At 42.9% G+C, this 22123-nt stretch overlaps 1 protein-coding gene across 1 annotated transcript; it reads left to right on the top strand.

Annotated features, from left to right (window-relative positions):
• The first annotated feature begins 4790 nt into the window (after positions 1-4790).
• Positions 4791-21346, top strand: gchfr (GTP cyclohydrolase I feedback regulator). The gene is made up of 3 exons (XM_033026685.1): positions 4791-4931; positions 12767-12861; positions 20181-21346. The coding sequence occupies exons 1-3, from the start codon at positions 4896-4898 to the stop codon at positions 20311-20313; spliced, it is 264 nt and encodes an 87-aa protein (XP_032882576.1). The 5' UTR covers positions 4791-4895; the 3' UTR covers positions 20314-21346.
• The last annotated feature ends 777 nt before the right edge of the window (positions 21347-22123 follow it).

A 22123-nucleotide genomic window follows, 5' to 3' on the forward strand; every position in this document is an offset into this window, starting at 1 on the left:
AAGATTTGAGAATTGGTTCTCCTAAAAACAACCAGATTTTTATATGTTGTTTTTGAAATGGAAAGTACATGAAAATTGTCCCCCATACCATCATGACCTGCAGTAGCTGCATTAGCTCTGCGGGTCAGGCAGCATCTCAGGAGAATATGGACAGGCAACGTCTCTGGTCAGGACCCTTCTTCTAATTGATTGTTGGGTGGGGAGAAGAAGGCTGGAAGATTGGAGATAAAGGCTGGCAGGTAATAGGCCGACACAGGCGAGGAGGGTTATATAGAGGGGAGGGAGGAGGGTTACATTATTACCTAAAATTGGAGTATTCAACGTTCAGACCAAGTGGAATATGAGGTGTTTTTCCTCTAGTTTACATGTGGCCTCACTTTGATAATGGAGGAAGACCAGGGCTGAAAGGTCTATGGGAATGGGAAAAAGAGTTAAAATGGAGAGCAACCAGGATATCTTGCAGGCCTTGCTAAGTATTTGGTGAAACGGTTGCCGAGTCTACGCTTTGTCTCACCGATGTACAGGAGACCACATCGGGAACACTGGATGCAGTAGATGAAGTTAAAGGAGGTGCATATGAACCTCTGTTTCACCTGTGAGGACTGTTTGTGCCTTTGGATGGAGGTGTGGGAGGAGGCATAGGGACAGTTGTTATATCTCCTGCGGTTGCAGGGGAAAGTACCTGGGGAGAGGATGGTTTCAGTGGGAAGGTATGAGTGAACCAAGGAGTTGTGGAGGAAGCGGTCTCTGCAGAAGGTGGAAAGGGATGAGAATGGGAAGATGTGGCTGGTGGTTGGATCATGTTGGAAGTGAAGGACATGTGTTGGATGCGGAGACTGGTGAGGTGAAAGTAAGGACCAGGGGAACTCTATCCTTGTTCAGTCTGGGAAGGTGGGAGTGGGAGCAGACCTACGGGACACAGAGGAGATGCAAGTGAGTAATCCACCTATGAAAGCAGGGAGGAAATCATGTTTGCTAAAGAAAGAGGACCTCAGATGTTAGTGGAACAGGAGGATGGCAGAAGTCATCCCATCTGTTTCATAGATATACTAAAGCACTTTATAGAAGTATAATATTTATAAAATCAATGGAGACACAAGAAATGTTGTAACCTGGAGCAAAAAGTCCAAACTGCTGGAGGAACTTATTTGGTCAAGCAGCAATTGTGGAGGCAAAGGAATGGTCATTGTTTTGGGTTGGGACCCAACATCAGGACAAAAATCAGAGTAAGGTAAAGGAGAAATTACTAGACGAGGCAACAAAGCTAAATCAAAGAGCAGTTTTAAAGGGACGGAGGCTTTTAGGAAAAGAAGTGCAAATGCTGGGTGTCTGAAGATAGGGCTGCTATTGGTTTATTAACATTGTTCTGGAAAAGCTAAATATGAAGTATGTTGAATATTATCTTATTGAAAATCAGCTGCATTTTCATTCTCATGTGTTAAAGGTCGTCATCAGTTCTGAACCTTGCATAATATTTCAATTTGCATTATGCTCTGAACTTTTTAATAAATCACCTAACAACAAGGTAGCATTTTAATGAAATTCTGGACAGAGGTAAAGCTGGTATATACGCAAAGTAGAGAGCTACGGATATTAAAGATCTTATCCAATTGGAGGCATTCAATCAATCAGTGAAAGCACACTCAATCTCAAATCTCACAATATAAGGCGTAAAGATGTGTAGACACAAAATGCTGGAGTAACTCAGCGGGACAGGCAGTATCTCTGGAGAGAAGAAATGGGTGACTTCTCGGGTCTTGACCCTTCTTCGTCTGAAGAAGGGTTGAGACCCGAAATGCCACCCATTCTCCCTTCGATTTAAAACAGCATCTGCAGTTCTTTCCTATACATAAAGATGTGTACCTTTTAATTTGTTCAGGTCCTCTGGCAAACTTCAATTAAAATGAAAACAGACTGATTTCTTTGGCAGCACCTCTTTCCTTTGCTCTGAGAATATTGATACTGGGCCACTGTGATTAAAAGTTTTGAATGCACATAAAAATAAATAAAGTCACTGCTAAAATTCTCTATTTTCTCATAGAAAGCTAATATGGCAGCTTCTCAACTGTACACCTAATCTGATGTCAATTGCAGAGGCCTGTTCAAATACATAAATTGGAATATATGCTATGTTATAACGGCGATAGTTGTTACTGTTAATTGGATGCTATTTTGTTAGACTTTGGCACCCGAATGAGCTTTGATTGAACAAGTTTAAATTACTTCACGTTGTCTCTGTGTTTGAGACCATCTCCACAGGTTGGCTCAGAAGGCTTCAGTTTCATATTAACTTCAATATAACAACAACAGCATGATAATATTTGAAAAGTTATTGGTAATTTGGATGCTCCTCGATTGGCAATGCTGTAAAAGATCTTGTATAGCAGGCAGCTTTGTACGTTAATTTATCCCGATGCTGAGCTCAGGGTCTTTGCCTTATTTCTTACTTGTACCTCTTCATCTCACAATTTACAGTTCTAGTCTTTCATTTATTTTTTTGCCTCCAACAGCCTATCACTCTCCTTTTTATACTTATATTTAGCCCATCACTTCACTTTCTTGTTACCAAATCCTGTCTCTATTTCCTTACACCCAGTTCTATTTTTTCTATCACTTCCTGCTCTGCATTTCTGTCTCTACTTTATTATTTAAAGCCTGTTCATCTTCTCAGCTATTAATTTTTGCTTTGAGACTTTTTCCCCATTACATTCCAGCCATGCCCTGCTCCCTCTAATTCATAACCATGAATTTACTCTGAAACACAATAATACTCTTCTGCTGGGTTTCCTGTAACTATATTTTGATTATTTATTGCTGTCACCAAGTAGCAATATTTTTAATTTCCCAGCTGCGGTATGTTTCACACTGAGAGCACAACATTATTACAAAATAAACATGAATTTGAAAAGCAAATTAACAAAATAAATATTCAAATATAGGACATGTGAATATCATTCAATGTGTTGTTTTGTTAAAAGAATGATATTACAATAGGGTTACAATGTGTAGCAAAGACATTTTGATTTTCAGCTGCTTTCTTTTGCTGCATGTTTGTGGACTATAATCAGTCAACCTCTTTTGTCGACTTTTCCCCACTACAATAATGGTTAACTGCCATTGCCTTAACTATTGAACATTAGATTATATGATCACTGCCACTATTAACTATATCAAAGCAAAATCTGCAACAACACAAAGAACTATCACAGCTTCTCTCATTCTGTTATTGAGTCACAGGGTCAGACAGCACAGAGACAGACCTTTTGGCCCAATTTGCCCCTGCCAACCATGATGCTCCATCTAAGCTAATCCCATCTGTCCGCATTTGGCCCATACCCCTTTAAACCGTTTCTATGCATGTACCTGTCCAAATGTCTTCTAAATGTTGTTATTGTACCTGCCTCAACTACTTCCCCTGAAATCTCATTCCATATACACTCTACCATCTGTGTGAAAAGGATGTTAAATCTTTCCCCTCTCACCTAAAATCTGTGTCCTCGAGTTCTTGATTTCCCTACCCTGGAAAAAAGACTGCGCTTCCACCCTCTCTATGCACCTCACTGAGATCACCCCTCAGCCTCCTGTGCTCAAAGGAATAAAGTGTGAGCCTATCCAACCTCTTCCAACAACTGGCCCTCCTTCTTCTTCTTCTTGCATATGGCGTGCACAGCCTAAAGTTGTAAGACAACTTGTTCTGTTTGACCTTCTGTTTGTGCATGCAGGTTGATTGCATTCATCCAAAAAAAAATATGGACCATGTGAAGGTTGCAATCTCCCACCCCAACAGGCCCTTCAGTCCAGACAACATATTTGTAAATCTTCACTGCAACTCATTCAAATGGTATCTTTCCTATAGCAGAGTAACAAAAACTGAACACAATATTCCAAGTGCATCCTCACCAACATCTTGTACAACTGTAACATAACATCCTAATTTCTATACACAATTTCCTGATAAATGAAACCTGATGAAGCATGCCAAAAGCCGTCATCATCAGCCTAACTACCTGTTACACCACTTTCAGAAACCTCTGAACATGTACTCCTAGATCCCTCTGCTCCACCCCCACTCCCCAGGGCCCTACCATTCACTGTGAGGGTCCTGCCCTGGTTTGTCTTCCCAAAATGTAACTCTTCACCCCCTCCGAAGCTTCCACATCTTTCCAGTAATGTAGCGACCAGAAAATTGGTAAACTACAAACCCATCAGTTTTACCAGAACTTTTTCTCAAAGACACAGACTGAGAATGTAAATGAGTCTAAATGAGATGACAGTCAGCATAGATTTCTGAAGGGTATAATATGTCAGCCTAACGTGGTAATTTTTGTTTTGAGGATATAACATTATTTGTTAGGCAGAGAAGTGTTTAGATATTATCTCCAAAAGGCATTTAATAAGAAATAATTGGCAAAATATGAACCCCCCCCCCAAAAAAAAATTTGAAGGTAACTTTTCAACATAGGTTGGTCATTAGTTGGGAATCTGAGGGTAGAGATTCAGGGCTGTGAGGAATTTGCAAAGAAGAGGAGCTGGGGTCTGGGGCAAATCAGACAAGATCGATCATATTGAGAGACCAGACAACCTGCTTCTAACTTCTTAACCCTCTGCCACACAGCAAACCCAGGCGAACTGGGTTATTTTAAATGTCTAACAAATAATGTGTTATTTGAAAGAAGACATTTGACACAATATGACAGTCAGGTGGACACATTCCCATGGAGTTTGTGCAGTAATTATACTGGAGGGGGCTGGCTCTTTAAGAGCTATTGCGTGAGCTCCGGCGGGGAATGATTGGCTGCATTAAGGTTTGACGAGGAAGTTACACCGTCAGTCCTGAGTCGCGGATATAGTGGTTGGGGAAACAGGGTGGCAATCGAAAGCGAAAGCTGTGAAAAATGCCTTACGTCCTTATTAGTACTCAGATCCGACTGGTGAGTAAAGATCCACCTTGCAAGGCGTTTGTACCTGGGAGTGTGGTCATCGCATCGACAGTATCGGGGTCATGTACTAATCTAACTCGATCCTCTTTAACAACACATGGAATAGTATTTTCGCCCCGACTTCATTTTATTTTAATCGCTGAGATTAACGTGCCCCTTCGTCTTTGTTTTGTCGAGCAGTGGGGGAATGTGATAGCCCCGTCTCCTTGAGTTACAACAGCTCAGTTGTACTGAGAGTGAATGTAACTGTTGACCACTGGTTAAATCCGCGAAGTTGACCCGGTCTGAGAAATGTTGCCCTGTCTAGTAATGTTGCGATACTCGTGGTAAAGAATGGTTAATTCCTACTGAAATTGATTCTACAAACTGGAAACCATAGCCTGTGTTGAGGAAAAGGATCCATCCCAGGTATCACAAGTGTCTGCCAGAATTCCTTGTTATTATGAAATTAAGTGGCCAAGTGGGTACTAATTTAGTTCAGTGTCGGGAAACAGAAAACGCGGTGGCGGTAGCTCAGGAAGGGGTTTCATTGAACATGGAAAAGTACTGCACAGAAACAAACCCGTTGGCTACAGTGTCTATGCTGAATATGATGCCAACATTAACTCATCTTATCTGTCTTGACATGACCCATACCCCTCCATTTCCTGCACACCCACCCCACATGCCTATCTAAAAGCATCTTAAACACTATGATCATATATTTTCAACCACCCCTAGGCATCCACCACCCTGCAACTTGTCCTGCACAACTCTTTTAAACTTTGTCCCTTTCACCTTGAAGTTATGTGCTCTAGTCTTTGACATTTCAACCCTGGGGAAAAATATTCTGACTGTCTACCCAGCCTATGCCCCTCATCATTTTATCTCCTTCTGTCAGATCTCCCCTTGACCTCCAGTTTCCCAAAGAAAATGATGCCCGTCTGTGCACAGTAGAGGGCATGCTGACCACTTGCATCGTTGCTTGGTTTGGCAACCTGAATGTCCAGGAGCAGAAAAGGCTGCAAAAAGTTGTAAACACTGCCCAGTCCATAATCGGCTCTGACCTCCCTACCATCGAGAGGATCTATCACAGACGCTGCCTCAAAGAGGCTGCCAGCATCATCAAGGACCCACACCATTCTGGCTACACACTCATCTCTCCCCTGCCATCAGGTAGAAGGTGCAGGAGCCTGAAATGTGCAACATCCAGGTTCAGGAACAGCTTCTTCCCCACAGCCATCAGACTATTAAACACAACCTCAAACAAACTATTTTGTTTGTTTTGTTTTATTAATTTATTGAACATGTTAAAAAATACAAACACAAATAAACTTGTAAGCAATAAAAAAAAGAAAATAAAACACAAAGGAAAACAAACAAATGAGTAACTCAAATAATACAAATAATATTGTTCATGTTCAAAAGGGGTAAGAAGAAGTTCGAAAACTTTTCTGGTCCTACCCCCTCTTATTTTCTATACATTTTCATGGAAAAACAAAATAATGGGAACAAATGGACCCAAAATCTGTTGAACAGTCCACAAACAAGAAATAACCAAACAGAAAAGAAAATCACTGGTCCAGCTCATAACCATTCAATCTTTTGTTTATGAACTATAACAGCCTATTGCACGTTATCTGTGTATTTATGCCTAAAATATTCTGTTGTGCTGCAGCAAGCAAGAATTTCATTGTCGTATCTGAGACACATGACAATCAACTCTCTTGACTTGACTTGCATGATTAGTAAGTTTGCAGATGACACTTAAGTGGGCAGCAGAGAAGATAGCAAATATGGTCATCAAAATTACAGCAGGATCTTATCATTTGGGCAAGTGGGCCGAGGAATGGTTAATGGAGTTTAATTCTGATAAATGTGAGGTGTTGCATTTTGGGAAGTCAGAGCAGGATCATCACGATGAATGACAGGGTCCTGGGAGTGTTGTGGAGCAGTGGAATCTAGGAGTGCAGGCACATTGTTTCATGAAAGTGGCATCACAGGTAGATAGGATGGCCAAGAAGCTTTTCAGTACATTGTCAGATTTTAATAAAGGGCATTTTTTGTACATTTTGGTTTCACCATGTAGAAATTGCACCATGCAAAATACATAGTCCCCCCATTTCAGGCCACCATAATGTTTGGGACACATGGATTCACAGGTGTTTGTAATTGTTTAGGTGTGTTTAATTGCCTCCTTGATGCAGGTACAAGAGAGCTCTCAGTACCTAGTCTTTCCTCCAGTCTTTCCACCACCTTTGGAAACTTTTATTGCTGTTCATCAACATGAGGACCAAAATTGTGCCAGTGAAAGTCAAAGACATCAGTCAAACCTTAGCTTACCAAAATCAACTGTTTGGAACATCATTAAGAAGAAAGACAGCACAGGTGAGCTTACCAATCGCAAAGTGACTGGCAGGCCAAGGAAGACCTCTACAGCTGATGACAGAAGAATTACCTCTATATAAAGAAAAATTCCCAAACATCTGTCCGACCGATCAGAAACACTCTTCATAGGCCGTGGGCCGAGATGCTTTTTTGTTTCATTTCTTGACCGAAATCACATATCTACCTATATTTATAACATATTGTGTAAAACTATTATAGAAATCATATCTGAAACTCATCAAGAACAAAACCTTGCGCATATTTTTAAAATATGAGAAAAACTTCCAATTTTCCAAGTAGTACTTGTCCAATCAATGCACGTTTGACATTGAGTCGGATGCCAATTGACCAATCACGTGCTTTGTTTCATGCTAGTTTGCACACTGGGATCATGGCTGCCTCCTAATAACGTCAAAACAATAGCAAGGCTTTGAAGGAATAAAGGTAATGCTAACCTTGGGGATAATTTAGTTTTACAACTGATTTATCATTGTAAAGTTATGATGTGAACTGTTAAATAAAAATGATAAATAAAAATGTAGAGCTAGGGTTAGGATTTGGGTTAGGAATAGGCTGTCGGCCGGCCGGTGGGTGTTGCGAGGGGTTGGTCGGGCAGTCTGCCCACCACTGGGTGCTGCGAGGGAATAGTCGAGCTGTCGGCCCACCACTGGGTGCTGTGAGGGGTCGGTCGGACTGTCGGCCGGCCGGTGTTGGAGCGAGCGAGCGGGAGGACCGATGGAGCCGGTGCTATGGGGGAGCTGAGGGCGGCCCGGGCGGCATGTAGGACAGTGCTGCTCCCCACCATCATCACCATGATGATCCAGAAGGGCATGCTGGCCGAGGTGGATGTGATGAGCGGCCACACGTATAGAGCCCGCAGCCGGTCCCAAAGCGGCTCCAGTTCCAGCCGTGGGCAGCTCTGGAAGGGAGGTGAGTTAGGGTTAGGTTTAGGCATTTTCCTCTCAGTGGAAGATGCCTTAGCCTTCCCCCAGCCTGGCACTGCCCCAGTCCCACAATGGCCCTGACCCCCACTCTGCACACTGGCAGTCAGTGGGGCTCAGTAAACAGGGGAACGCACAGGATCTGCCCTCACCCATTAATTAGGCTAGTTCAGGAGCCGGTGAAACCCGGGACCTCTGCGGCAGTCTCACTCAACATACACACTCACAATTATATTAATTATATTATTTTTATATAATAAATTATATACATTTATATATAGTTTAAATATACTGCAGCACGGAATTAGGCTCCCATTGAGTAATATGAGCATTGAGCACTAGATGGCGCTTACTTTTTTGATCTAATTTTCTAATTAGTGTTCAACTTTTGGCACTGACGGATTATGAATTCCTTCTCAATTATATTTTATCTAAATCTGTGCCAAATACCAGACATGGGTCACAAAAGTTAAATTCTAGACACAATTTCGATGCTGGGCCCAGGGCCTATCAGGAGTCAGGTGTGGATTTGTCAATGAACACTGTCCTCAGAAGACTTCATGAACAGAAATACAGAGGCTACACTCCAAGATACAAACCACTGGTTAGCTGCAAAAATAGGATGGCCAGTTTACAGTTTGCTAAGAAGTACTTAGTTCTGGAAAAAGGTCTTGTACACAGATGAGATGAAGATTAACATATCAGAGTGATGGCAAGAGAGAGGAGAGAAGGAACTGCCCAAGATCCAAAGCATACCACCTCATCTGTGAAACACGGCGGTGGGGGTGTTATGGCCTGGGCATGTATGGCTGCTGAAGGTACTGGCTCACTTATCTTCATTAATGATATAACTGCTGATGGTAGCAGCATAATGAACTCTGAAGTGTATAGACACATCCTATTTGCTCAAGTTCAAACAAATGCCTCAAAGCTCATTGACCAGCGGTTCATTCTACAGAAAGACAATGATCCCAAACATACTGCTAAACCAACAAAGGAGTTCAAAAAAAAAAAAGGTAAATTCTTGAGTGGCCAAGTCAATCACCCGATCTGAACCCAATTGAGCATGCCTTTTATATGCTGAAGAGAAAACTGAAGGGGACTAGCCCGCGAAACAATCATAAGCTAAAGATGGCTGCAATACAGGCCCGGCAGAGCATCATCAGCACCCAGCAACGGGTGATGTCCATGAATCACAGACTTCAAGCAGTCATTGCATGCAAAGGATATGCAACAAAATACTAAACATGACTACATTTGACATTGCTGTATCCCAAACATTACGGTGCCCTGAAATAGGGGGACTATGTATAAACACAGCTGCAATTTCTACATGGTGAAACCAAAATGTATAAAAATGGCCTTTACTAAAATCTGACAATGTGCACTTTAACCACATGTAATTTTTTTCTATTACAAATCTCAAATTGTGGAGAACAGGCAAATAAATAAATGATGGGTCTTTGTCCCAAACATTATGGAGGGCACTGTATATTGCAATTGTACAAGATGTTGGTGAGGCTGCATTTTGAGTATTGTGTGTTCACTTTTGGTTAGTCTGCTATACGAAGGACTTTGTTAAGTTGGAAAGAATAGAGAAGATTTACGAGGATGTTGTCAGGACGAGGCCTGAGCTATAGGGGGAGGTTGTTCTGGCTAGGACTTTATTCCTTGGAGTGTAAGAGGATGAGGAGTGATCTTTTCGAGGTGTATAAGATCATGAGGGGAATAGATGGAGTAAATACGCAGTCTTTTACCCAGAGTAGGAAAATGAAGAACTAGAGGGCATAGGATTAAGGTGAGAGAGGAAAGATTAAATAGTAACCTGAGGGGCAACTTTTTCCACAGAGGGTGGTGGGTATGTGTAATGAGCTGCCGGAGGAGGTAGTTGAGGCAGGTTCTATAGCAACCGTTAAAATTCACTTGGGCAGTTGCATCAAAAGGTTTATGAGCCAAATGCGGGCAAGTGCGACTAGTGTCGATGGTTATCTTGGTCGGCATGGGCAAGTTGGGCTGAAGGGGTTTGTTTCTGTGCTGTATGTCTCTAAGTTGCAGGGAGAGGGAGATGGAGGGGGAGAGAACAGGGAAATGCCTGTGATAAAATGGAGAGCAAAGTTGCACACTGAAAAAAGGCAACTAGAGGCAGAAAAGAAAAATGAAAGGGAAAAAACACAATACAATAGAACTTTATTCATCCCAAGAGGAAAATTGATCAGCCAACAGTCATAAAACAGAAGATACTTGAAACATGAAATTAAAGTGACGAGTGGAAAGGATTTGGGATGGGGGGGCGGGGGGGTGGGTGGTAGTCAACAGAAGGGTACAGTTTGATAGCCACAGGGAAAAACTATCTCCTGTGGCGTTCTGTACTGCATTTTGGTGGAACCAGTCTGTTGCTGAAGGCACTCCTCAGATTGACTAGTGTGTCATGGAGGGGGTGAGCTGATTTGTCCAAAAGGTTCTGCAGTTTGAGGAGCATCCGCCCCTCCAAGACCACCTCCCATGAATCCAATCCCGCCCCCAGGACGGAGCCAGCCTTCCTGATGAGTTTGGTAATCCTGCCTTCGCCCTGCTGTCCCAGCACATGACAGCATTCCTGGACCAGCCCAGTTTACTGCCCAGGTACACTCCAAGGTATTTGTACTCCTTGGTAAACTGCACATCCACACATTGATGGAGACGGGGGGCAGGGGTGTTCTTCTCCTCCTGAAGTCTGCCTGTAACTCCTTAAGGGCCTGTCCCACTTTCACGACCTAATTCACGACCTCTGCCGAGTTTGCCCTTGACTCATACTCGCAGCATGGTCGTCACAAGGTCGTAGGTAGGGCGTGATGCTAGTCGTAGGTACTCGTGGCATCAAGTAGGTCGGGGCGTTTTTCTAGCCTGATAAATGTCCACGACTAAAAATGGTCGTGAATTAAGTCGTGAAAGTGGGACAGGTCCTTTAAACTTGTCAGTTTTGTGCTGCTGGTGAATCAGCCCACGCCACTCAACAAAGTTGTTGACTATACCTCTGTAATCAGCTTCCCTCCCCTCACTGATGCAGCCCATAATTGCAGAGTCATCAGAAAACCCCATACAACCCCTATCATAAAAAGAGAAGGGAAAGAGCTACATTAATTACTGAATGTCATATTTAACAATTATGCCATGATGGCTGAAATATGTCCAGTCATGAAAGGGAGCTTACCAAGGGGTCCTTGAGCTCGTGCGAGGCAACATTGGAACACTGTAGGAGGTTGAAGACAGAAATCCCAGTGGGAATGGAGTGGAAAATTGAAGTGACAAGCAAATTGATTGAAACTCGGGGTTGTCCTTGCATGCTAAACATTCTACAAATGAATTGCCCAATCGATATTTGTCTTTTTGAACATGGTGAAGATCAGATTATGAGAATTGGATTAGGGCACTATGTTGAAGTAAAAGTACAAGTGAAATGATCCTGTACTTGATATGACTGTTTAATTTTGAATTTAAGTTATGCCTTAGCTAGAGTAAAACATATAACTCTGGAAAACACAATGCAAGAAAATGTACAGGCAATTTTAGCAGGAAGTTACCACGTTGAAGGACGTTAACTTGAAAATTGAGTGCCTTTCCCCTTGTAACAAACAATGTTAGAATATTACCTACCAAGCTTTGAAAATAGTTCTGAGTTTGGAGACACCAGAGACTGCAGATACTGGAATTTGAAGCAAAAACCAAACTACAGAAGGAACTCGAGGGCTCAAGCAGGATCTGTGGAGGCAAATAAATTGTTGATGATTTGGTTCAAGACCCTACATTAGAACTGATTGTAGATGGAAGATAGAAAATCAGAAGAGTGAGAGAGAAGGGTGAGGCCAGGGCTGGTATATGATAAGTGGAATCAGATGAGGTGGGAAATAATGGGCAGCTGGAACCAGGTGAGAGAGGGAGAGGAGAAGGTAGTGACAGAGGCCCCAAGGCGATGTGGAACCAGATAAGGGAGAGGTGATGGGCAAATAGAATTGGGAGGGGGGGGGGGGGGGGGGGGGGATAGAACATCATCCATCCCCCATCCCCTATGTAATTTTCCACTTCTTCCAATCTATAATACTATATTTGGTGTTCCCATTGTAGTGTTCTCTAAAACAGATTGAGAGATCATTTTGTGGTCAGTCTGTAAGAGCGATCCTTGGTTTGGCAGTGTACTACTGCATTGTACTTCCACGCAGACCTACTAGTGGCCTCCTGCACTATTACAGTGAGGCACAATGCAAGATTAAGTAAAACAAGCTCATCTACCATTTGGGCATATTACAGCCTTCTGGACTCTTTTTGAATTCTCCAACTTCAAATAGCTCACTTCATCTGGGCCACTTCTGCTGTAAGTTATCCATCCATGATACTGGTTCAGTTTTTCAGTTCAGTTTGACTTCTGGGCACATCCCACTGCATTGCTTTTAGCAACACAAAGGGGATTTTGGGGAGGACAGGTGTATGAGTAAGTAACAAGCTGCTTAAACAGTTGTAACATAGGGACATTTATTTTTTCAGGAAACCGGACCCACAATTGTGGGAGACGAGAACTCGGATGTGACTATTATGAACTATCTTGGAGCTGAGAAAACCACTATATTAGGAAATAACTTGTGAGTGCTACACATCAAACCACCTCAGAAAAGCACACCTGTTCTCTCTGCTTCCTAATAATTCATTGTGTGGCCATATTTTGGCTCTTTCTATTCTACCACTTGGAATTTTCACCAATCGCTCAATAGGTTAGATGGAGTGTTTAGCAGAGGTGGCTATGAGTATCCCCATCAGTCCCATTTCCCCACTTATTTCCCCGCAACCTATTCTCTCTGTCATGCTTATCAACACCATCCTGACTCACCCGCAGTCCACTTGCACTAGGGGTAATTTGACCAATTAACCTCCCATCCAGCTCATCTCCCACATCCCTAATGGGATTGGAGCACCTTGGGGAAATCCACACCGTCACATGGAGAATGTGCAAACTCCCTGTGACTGCATGGAGAGGGGGGGGGGGCAGATCAGGACTCAACAATTATCACTGGAGCAATCAGACCATTTGTGTGTATTTGGGAGTTATACACTGAGAAACTCCGGTACACAACACAATTTAAATTTTAAAAATTGTTTTGAAAATCCAAATACTATAAACTCGTTGCTAAAGCTGAGTGGGGAGTGTAAGTGGGGAGGAGCCCAGGACTGAGCTGAACAGTTGTGATTAAACTGCACGAGGAACTTCTTCCACTTACTCCTTTGCTTTCAATCTAATTCAATTTAGTCAGTGCTAAAATTACACCTACAGTACTTAATTGAAGTGAAGTACTATATTACAGGAGATTCTGGCATAAAAACAGATATGGTGGCAAAGTTGGCAGGGAAGTTTTGGTGAGAGGGGTGTTTAATGCAACTGAAAAGCATATGATAGGGGAATTCATAGCCACGTAGTCCTGGAACATCGTTTTCTAGCTAATGAGATCATGCTGATCTGTAATCTAACACTATTTACCCACTTTTGCCCCACATTGTTTAACAGTATTGGATCTTTCTCGTATATAAAATAAACATAAAAGGCAATTGATTCTGTTTAAAACATTCAATTAATAGTTCAATAGTCCTTTATTGTCACGTGTACCGTAAGGTGCATGAAATTTGATTTTACCATATAGTCATACCATAAAAAGCAACAAGATACAAAATTACATAACAATTAAACATAAACAGCCATCAATCAAAAATCAAAAAGGGCCACTTTTCAACATAATTGTATAAGGGGTAAGAGCGTTGTAAAAACAAGCCTGAAGGCTTTGTGTCTCAATGCAAGGAGCATTCGAAATAAGGTGGATGAGTTGAACGTGCAGATAGCTATTAATGATTATGATATAGTCGGGATCACGGAGACATGGCTCCAGGGTGACCAAGGCTGGGAGCTGAACATCCAGGGATATTCAATATTCAGGAGGGATAGAGAGAAAGGAAAAGGTGGTGGAGTAGCGTTGCTGGTTAGAGAGGAGATTAACGCAGTGGAAAGGAAGGACATTAGCTTGGAGGATGTGGAATCGGTATGGGTAGAACTGCGAAACACTAAGGGGCAGAAAACGCTGGTGGGTGTTGTGTACAGGCCACCTAGCAGTAGTAGTGAAGTTGGGGATGGCATCAAACAGGAAATTAGAAATGCGTGCAACAAAGGCAAAACAGTTATAATGGGTGACTTCAATCTACATATAGATTGGGTGAATCAAATTGGCAGGGGTGCTGAGGAAGAGGATTTCTTGGAATGTATGCGGGATAGTTATCTAAACCAACATGTAGAGGAACCAACGAGAGAGCAGGCTATTCTAGACTGGGTATTGAGTAATGAGGAAGGGTTAGTTAGCAGTCTTGTTGTGCGTGCCCCCTTGGGCAAGAGTGACCATAATATGGTTGAGTTCTTCATTAGGATGGAGAGTGACATTGTTAATTCAGAAACAACGGTTCTGAACTTAAAGAAAGGTAACTTTGAGGGTATGAGACGTGAATTGGCCAAGATTGACTGGCAATTAGTTCTAAAAGGGTTGACGGTGGATATGCAATGGAAGGTATTTAAAGACTGCATGGATGAACTACAAAAATTGTTCATCCCAGTTTGGCAAAAGAATAAATCAGGGAAGGTAGTGCATCCGTGGATAACAAGGGAAATCAGGGATGGTATCAAAGCAAAAGATGATGCGTACAAATTAGCCAGAAAAAGCAGCATACCAGAGGACTGGGAGAAATTCAGAGACCAGCAGAGGAGGACACAGGGCTTAATTAGGAAAGGGGAAATAGATTATGAAAGAAAACTGGCAGGGAACATAAAAACTGACTGCAAAAGTTTTTATAGATATGTGAAGAGAAAGAGATTAGTTAAAACAAATGTAGGTCCCTTGCAGTCAGAAACAGGTGAGTTGATCATTGGGAACAAGGATATGGCGGACCAATTGAATAACTACTTTGGTTCCGTCTTCACTAAGGAAGACATAAATAATCTGCCGGAAATAGCAGGGGACCGCGGGTCAAAGGAGATAGAGGAACTGAGTGAAATCCAGGTTAGTCGGGAAGTGGTGTTGGGTAAATTGAATGGATTAAAGGCCGATAAATCACCAGGGCCAGATAGGCTGCATCCCAGAGTACTTAAGGAAGTAGCTCCAGAAATAGTGGATGCATTAGTGATAATTTTTCAAAACTCTTTAGATTCTGGAGTAGTTCCTGAGGATTAGAGGGTAGCAAACGTAACCCCACTTTTTAAGAAGGGAGGGAGAGAGAAAACGGGGAATTACAGACCAGTTAGTCTAACATCGGTAGTGGGGAAACTGCTAGAGTCAGTTATTAAAGATGGGATAGCAGCACATTTGGAAAGTGGTGAAATCATTGGACAAAGTCAGCATGGATTTACGAAAGGTAAATCATGTCTGACGAATCTTATAGAATTTTTCGAGGATGTAACTAGTAGAGTGGATAGGGGAGAACCAGTGGATGTGTTGTATCTGGACTTTCAGAAGGCTTTCGACAAGGTCCCACATAAGAGATTAGTATACAAACTTAAAGCACACGGTATTGGGGGTTCAGTGTTGATGTGGATAGAGAACTGGCTGGCAAACAGGAAGCAAAGAGTAGGAGTAAACGGGTCCTTTTCACAATGGCAGGCAGTGACTAGTGGGGTACCGCAAGGCTCAGTGCTGGGACCCCAGCTATTTACAATTTATATTAATGATCTGGATGAGGGAATTGAAGGCAACATCTCCAAGTTTGCGGATGACACTAAGCTGGGGGGCAGTGTTAGCTGTGAGGAGGATGCTAGGAGACTGCAAGGTGACTTGGATAGGCTGGGTGAGTGGGCAAATGTTTGGCAGATGCAGTATAATGTGGATAAATGTGAGGTTATCCACTTTGGTGGCAAAAACAGGAAAGCAGACTATTATCTAAATGGTGGCCGATTAGGAAAAGGGGAGATGCAGCGAGACCTGGGTGTCATGGTACACCAGTCATTGAAAGTAGGCATGCAGGTGCAGCAGGCAGTGAAGAAAGCGAATGGTATGTTAGCTTTCATAGCAAAAGGATTTGAGTATAGGAGCAGGGAGGTTCTACTGCAGTTGTACAGGGTCTTGGTGAGACCACACCTGGAGTATTGCGTACAGTTTTGGTCTCCAAATCTGAGGAAGGACATTATAGCCATAGAGGGAGTGCAGAGAAGGTTCACCAGACTGATTCCTGGGATGTCAGGACTTTCATATGAAGAAAGACTGGATAGACTTGGCTTATACTCGCTAGAATTTAGGAGATTGAGAGGGGATCTTATAGAAACGTACAAAATTCTTATGGGGTTGGACAGGCTAGATGCAGGAAGATTGTTCCCGATGTTGGGGAAGTCCAGGACAAGGGGTCACAGCTTAAGGATAAGGAGGAAATCCTTTAGGACCGAGATGAGAAGAAACTTTTTCACAGAGAGAGTGGTGAATCTCTGGAACTCTCTGCCACAGAGGGTAGTTGAGGCCAGTTCATTGGCTATATTTAAGAGGGAGTTAGATGTGGCCCTTGTGGCTAAAGGGATCAGGGGGTATGGAGAGAAGGTAGGTACGGGATACTGAGTTGGATGATCAGCCATGATCATATTGAATGGCGGTGCAGGCTCGAAGGGCCGAATGGCCTACTCCTGCACCTATTTTCTATGTATCTATGTATCACAGCGGCGTGTGAGAATCCCTAGGCACACAGCAAAAGCAGAGAGCCAAGGCCATCAGTCCAATGTCCAGGCCACACACACGCTCCACCTTGATGTGACCACAGTTGCACTGACCGCTTGTCGCTCTCTCTGCAGTCCCTGTCCGCCCGAACAGTCAGAAAGCCGTCCGCCCGAACAGTCAGAAAGCCGTCCGCACTCACACCAGACTCCAGGACGCTCCCATGGCGCAATGTCCCCACAAACACCGAGACGACCGCACTCACGCAATCCTTCCGAGTCCCCACCAGCGCAGGCAGCATCCATCTTGCTTTTGGTGACCTCCCACTCTTCACTGTGATGGAAGGCGAATAACTTTTACCTTCTTCCTCCTTTCCTCCCGCAGTCGGCGCTCGAAGCCCCCGCAACGGGGCGATCGAGGCTCCCGTGGTCGGAGCGGTCGAAGCTCCTGCAGCTGGAGCTCCTGAAGTCGGTCCGTAACAAAGGGACCACAATGTTAGGCTGCAGTGCGGACGGAGATACGACACGGAAAAAGTTGCATCTCTATCGGGGAAAGAGATTTTTAAAAAAGTTTCCTGCACCCCCCCACATAATATAAAAACTAAAGATTAACTAAAGCATACAAACAAAACAGACTAAAAACCACAAAGAAGAAAGGGACAAGACAGACTGTTGGCGAGGCTGCCTCTCACGGCGCCACCCGGTGGTCATTCCATAGTGTTCCACATTCTGAGGACTACAACTATAGTGTATTGTAAATCTGAAGGTTATAATTCTAGTAAATCTGCATGACTCCCTCTAAGGTCATTATGTTCTTTGTGTAGTAAATAACAAGATAGTTCTGCTGAAGAAATAAAGTAGGAGAAGCCAGGCAATTGCTTGAAATTACCAGAAAGACAAAATAATGTAGGACTGGGAAATACAGGGCAAGAAGACATGCCAGGCAGTTCAGACTTGTTTATATATTTTTTCTCTTACTCTGGAAGTAGGGGACCGGCACAGGTCTTCCTGCTCTGAATTTTGCAATTCGCACATTATTTTGTCTCTTCTCCCTCTCTATCTGCTCTTATTCACTCACTGACTAGTTTACCTTGTTACCATTTATCTCTTTGTTCACAATGGTTTTACTACTTCAGAGAAGCCCCACTCCCCAACCCTCCCTGTAGCTTAACGTGTTTTATATCTCTTCGCAATTTTGAAGAAGGGTCTTTAACTCGAAACATTAACTCAGTTTCCCTTTCTACAGATATGGCTTGACCAGCTGCATAATCTCATTATTTTCTGTTTTTTATTTGGATCTGCATCTGCAGCTTATTTTAATTTATTCGCCATGACATACTTTCTTTGGAGATACTTTGATGAACACCATCTCAAAGTCCTTACAAACACATTGCTGTATATCATTTTAATTGCTTTTTCCACAAAATTCTATGGGTTCCTTTGGTGTTATCTACCAACAGAAATCTCTACTAGCTCTCTGATCAATTAAGAAAAATGTTTTCATGCACTCTTAACAGTACATTCCAATATTTTCTAAAAGATGGATGGTGGGCCCACGGGTCCATACTTTTCCCTCGTTCCTTAGTGATGTGGCATGTGTTCCAACCTAATGGATCAGCTCAAGAATCAAGAGATTTGCAAGTTTCAACCTGGATCGCATATAAATCCTCATCAATCAAACATGTTTGTTTAAAAATATTTAAAAATGTAATCCAGCAGGGATAGTTCTTTGAGGGAGAAGGAGCATAATCCTGGTAGGCACCTTGTTTAACAGTGGCCATGCATTTGTGTCTCTCTATCTTCTTCATGTTACATTCTCTGTATCAGATTATCTGATCAATTTGGGCATGTTAAATTCATTCCTGATGTCAGCTGAAAAGCAAAAAAAAAACTACAAAATGCTAATCAAATCAAACCATTCTTGGCTTAGCTAAGTGTTGGAAAGAGGTATCACTTCCTGATTTCCCCAGTCAAATTGGCCCGCATCAGACAGTGTGACATGTGGAAACAATCCTTGGCTATACTTAAACTGAGTACTATGTAAAAATTATTTATTTAAGCACACAGACTTACTATCCATCATTCCCCTATCTCCTGTACAGTAACATGATATACGGAGGGTTGAGAACTTAAAAATGTCTTTGTAGATTAGCATTCTGGGGTTACCCTATATTTATAACTCATTGGTCTGTTGTCCTGAGGATTGTATTTTGGCCCAAACCTGTCCTGGGACATCAGATCTGCTAGGCCTATGGATTCTGATCATTTAACTCCTGCTTTCTAGTTTCTCTTTTGTTCATATGTACATTCTACAGAATAATGAAAAATTCTTGCAGGACCAAATCATGCCTTCCATATTCTGCAAGATCCCTGAATGGAGTCCACTCATTTACTTTACAGGAAGCATTTTCAGATCATTAGTTCCAACATTTTAAGCTGTGCTACTTGAACCAGAGCGGAAACAAACCAATCCTGACCCTTGGAAAGGCAGTCGGATAACTGGGGCATGTTCTAGGATTATTTTTTCCATGGATTATAGGCATTGCAAAATTCCTTTATATTAAGAACTTTCAGGGCATGACATGGCTAATTATCAAGGTGAAGGATCTTCAACCTGAAAGATTAACTCTGATCCCTCCTCCACAGATGCTGCCTGCCTTGCCGAGTGTTTCCTGCAATTTTAGTTTTTAGTTCTAGAGCTACAGCAGTTGCATTGATTTTTTTTATTATGCACACACCTTTCCTGTGGAAGGCACCTCACCAGGGCTACAGCAAAGTAGAAAAGTGCACTAAATGCACAATGTAGTGTTGGATAACACAATATTGCAGATTGCAGCATTGAGGGGTGAGAGATTGTGTGCCCAACAGTTAATCCTATTTTTAATAGGTATCAATGGGGACTAGAATCAATGCAAACCACCAGGTATGGTTAATTGGTGAATAGGATGATATGGAAAAAGCTCTAAAGTTCTGTTTCCTATCTCAGCTGATATGAAAGATAAATGCTAGGAGGAGAGCATTTGAACAGTTATTTTGGAGATGTCAAAGGCATTGATTAGGGCTTCCAGGGACAAATGATCTGTTGGAGCAGAGTTGGGAAATGTTCAAAGCATGCTTCATCAAGAAGTATGATAGATGGCCAGCTAAGGATAGACTCACTAAATCCACATTAAAGCATGCTTTATTTTATAATATTAGAGGTTGTTGATTTGAGAGATGAACCTATGTTTGTATCCACAGCTCAGAATATCGAGTGATACACGCTCCACGGATAGTGCTGGACAAGCTGGAAGATCTTGGTTACCGTGTAGTCACCATGACAGGTGTGGGGCAGACCTTAGTCTGGTGTTTACACAAAGCCTTGGATGAATGAAACCATATCACTGCCCCAATATGATAGATGGATTATTTGCATTTGAAGGGACAACTGAACTCTCACTCATGTTGTTCAGGGACTAACGTTCAGAAACATTTTATTAAAAATATTCAAAGTCAGGATTTACCGATAGATCCATTCCTTTTATTTCTCCCCTCCTTGTCATAGTTGTTCTCTTCTGCTTGCCGGCATGCAATCAGGTGCTCTAGAACCTCCCTCATTCATGAGTCTAGATGGTGAATGCCAGTAGGAGTGTTGCTATTGTGGATATTTAGAAGCATCACTACTATTCTCCAATGCTCGTGCATATAGACCACTGGTTTGTGAGAGGGAACAGTGTTTGAGCCCAATTCCTTGTCCTCCACCCACATCTGCCAGCTATTGGCTGCTGCACCTACCAGGTCAGTAACTAATCACAAGGCATCCAATTCATTCTTATCAGACTTAAAGGTAAAATTAAGATTCCCACCATGTGCTGAACTATTCAATTTGAAAACCGGTGCAATATTAATAAGGAGACTCCAACTGGCGGATTGTGATGCTTGGTATATTAATGGAATATAAGTCTCTCACCAGCCTTTCATTGACATAACTATCCCAGTGTCTTACTGTAAAAGTATAGTGAATTACTCCATGGATTTATTGACCAAAGCATAGGATAGAACACAAACAAGAGTTTTCACTCCTAATCACAAGCAACAGTGGGAGTGTAGGAGATGAATAGACTGCCTTTGACTGTTTAAATACAGTGTGTCATAATTAATGCATTTTTCAAAATGATGTAAGAATGTGAATTTAATTTTCCCTTGGGTGTATACTGTCCAATTACACATTGGAATAATGGACACTTCAGTGAATGTCTACTAAATGATTCCCTTACCTACCAGTGTTGCCCATTACTGGGTTTGAGCATGATATTTGATCCAAACATCTAAAAATTAGATTGCTAAAAAGCTTGATTTCAAATTTCATGTATCAGGGGACTGACAGTGACATGCTTAAATAAAAGCTTGAATTGTTTTCATTGGAACTGCATCATTTAAGACGTAATTTTTGATTCAAGAAATAAGAATGTCTGTTTCGAGAGAGAATGTCTGTTTCTTTCATGCTTTCTGATTGAATTGAATTGAATTGAATCCCTTTATTGTCATTCAGACCTTACGGTCTGAACGAAATTTTGTGCCTGCAGTCATACATACATCATACAATAATAAACAACAGTAAACACAAATTAACGTCCACCACAGTGTATCCACCAAGCACCTCCTCACTGTGGTGGAGGCAAAAAATCTTAGGGTTACTGTCTCTTCCCTCCTCTTCTCCCTCTGCGCTGAAGCGATTCCCCACCGGGCGATGGCACAACAGTCCCGCGGCTCACCGAACCCCGCAACGGGCCGGCTCAAACACCGCGGCCCGGGGGTGGTCGAAGCTGCCGCCCTCCAGTCCAGCATACGCAGCCGCTGGCCCGCGGCTGAACCCAGGACTCAGGTCACCGCCGCCAGAACGCCGTCCCAGCCACCGGAGCACCGTTCCAGCCCCGAGCCGGATCGCCCTCACGTGAGTGCCGTTCCTCCCTCGAGCTGGGCCACTCCGACGGGAGTGCCGTTCCACCCTCGGGCTGGGCCACTCCGACGGGAGTGCCGTTCTCCCTCGGGCTGGGCCACTCCGACGGGAGTGCCGTTCTCCCTCGGGCTGGGCCACTCCGACGGGAGTGCCGTTCCTCCCTCGGGCTGGGCCACTCCGACGGGAGTGCCGTTCCTCCCTCGGGCTGGGCCACTCCGACGGGAGTGCCGTTCCTCCCTCGGGC

Source organism: Amblyraja radiata, chromosome 9 (assembly GCF_010909765.2).
Source record: "Amblyraja radiata isolate CabotCenter1 chromosome 9, sAmbRad1.1.pri, whole genome shotgun sequence".
Lineage (NCBI taxonomy): Eukaryota > Metazoa > Chordata > Chondrichthyes > Rajiformes > Rajidae > Amblyraja > Amblyraja radiata.

Coding starts and splice junctions, on each gene's coding strand:
- gchfr (XM_033026685.1), top strand. CDS start 4,896: ATGCCTTACGTCCTTATTAGTACTCAGATCCGACTG. Junction 4,932..12,766: donor TTAGTACTCAGATCCGACTG/GTGAGTAAAGAT, acceptor TTATTTTTTCAG/GAAACCGGACCCACAATTGT. Junction 12,862..20,180: donor ACTATATTAGGAAATAACTT/GTGAGTGCTACA, acceptor TTGTATCCACAG/CTCAGAATATCGAGTGATAC.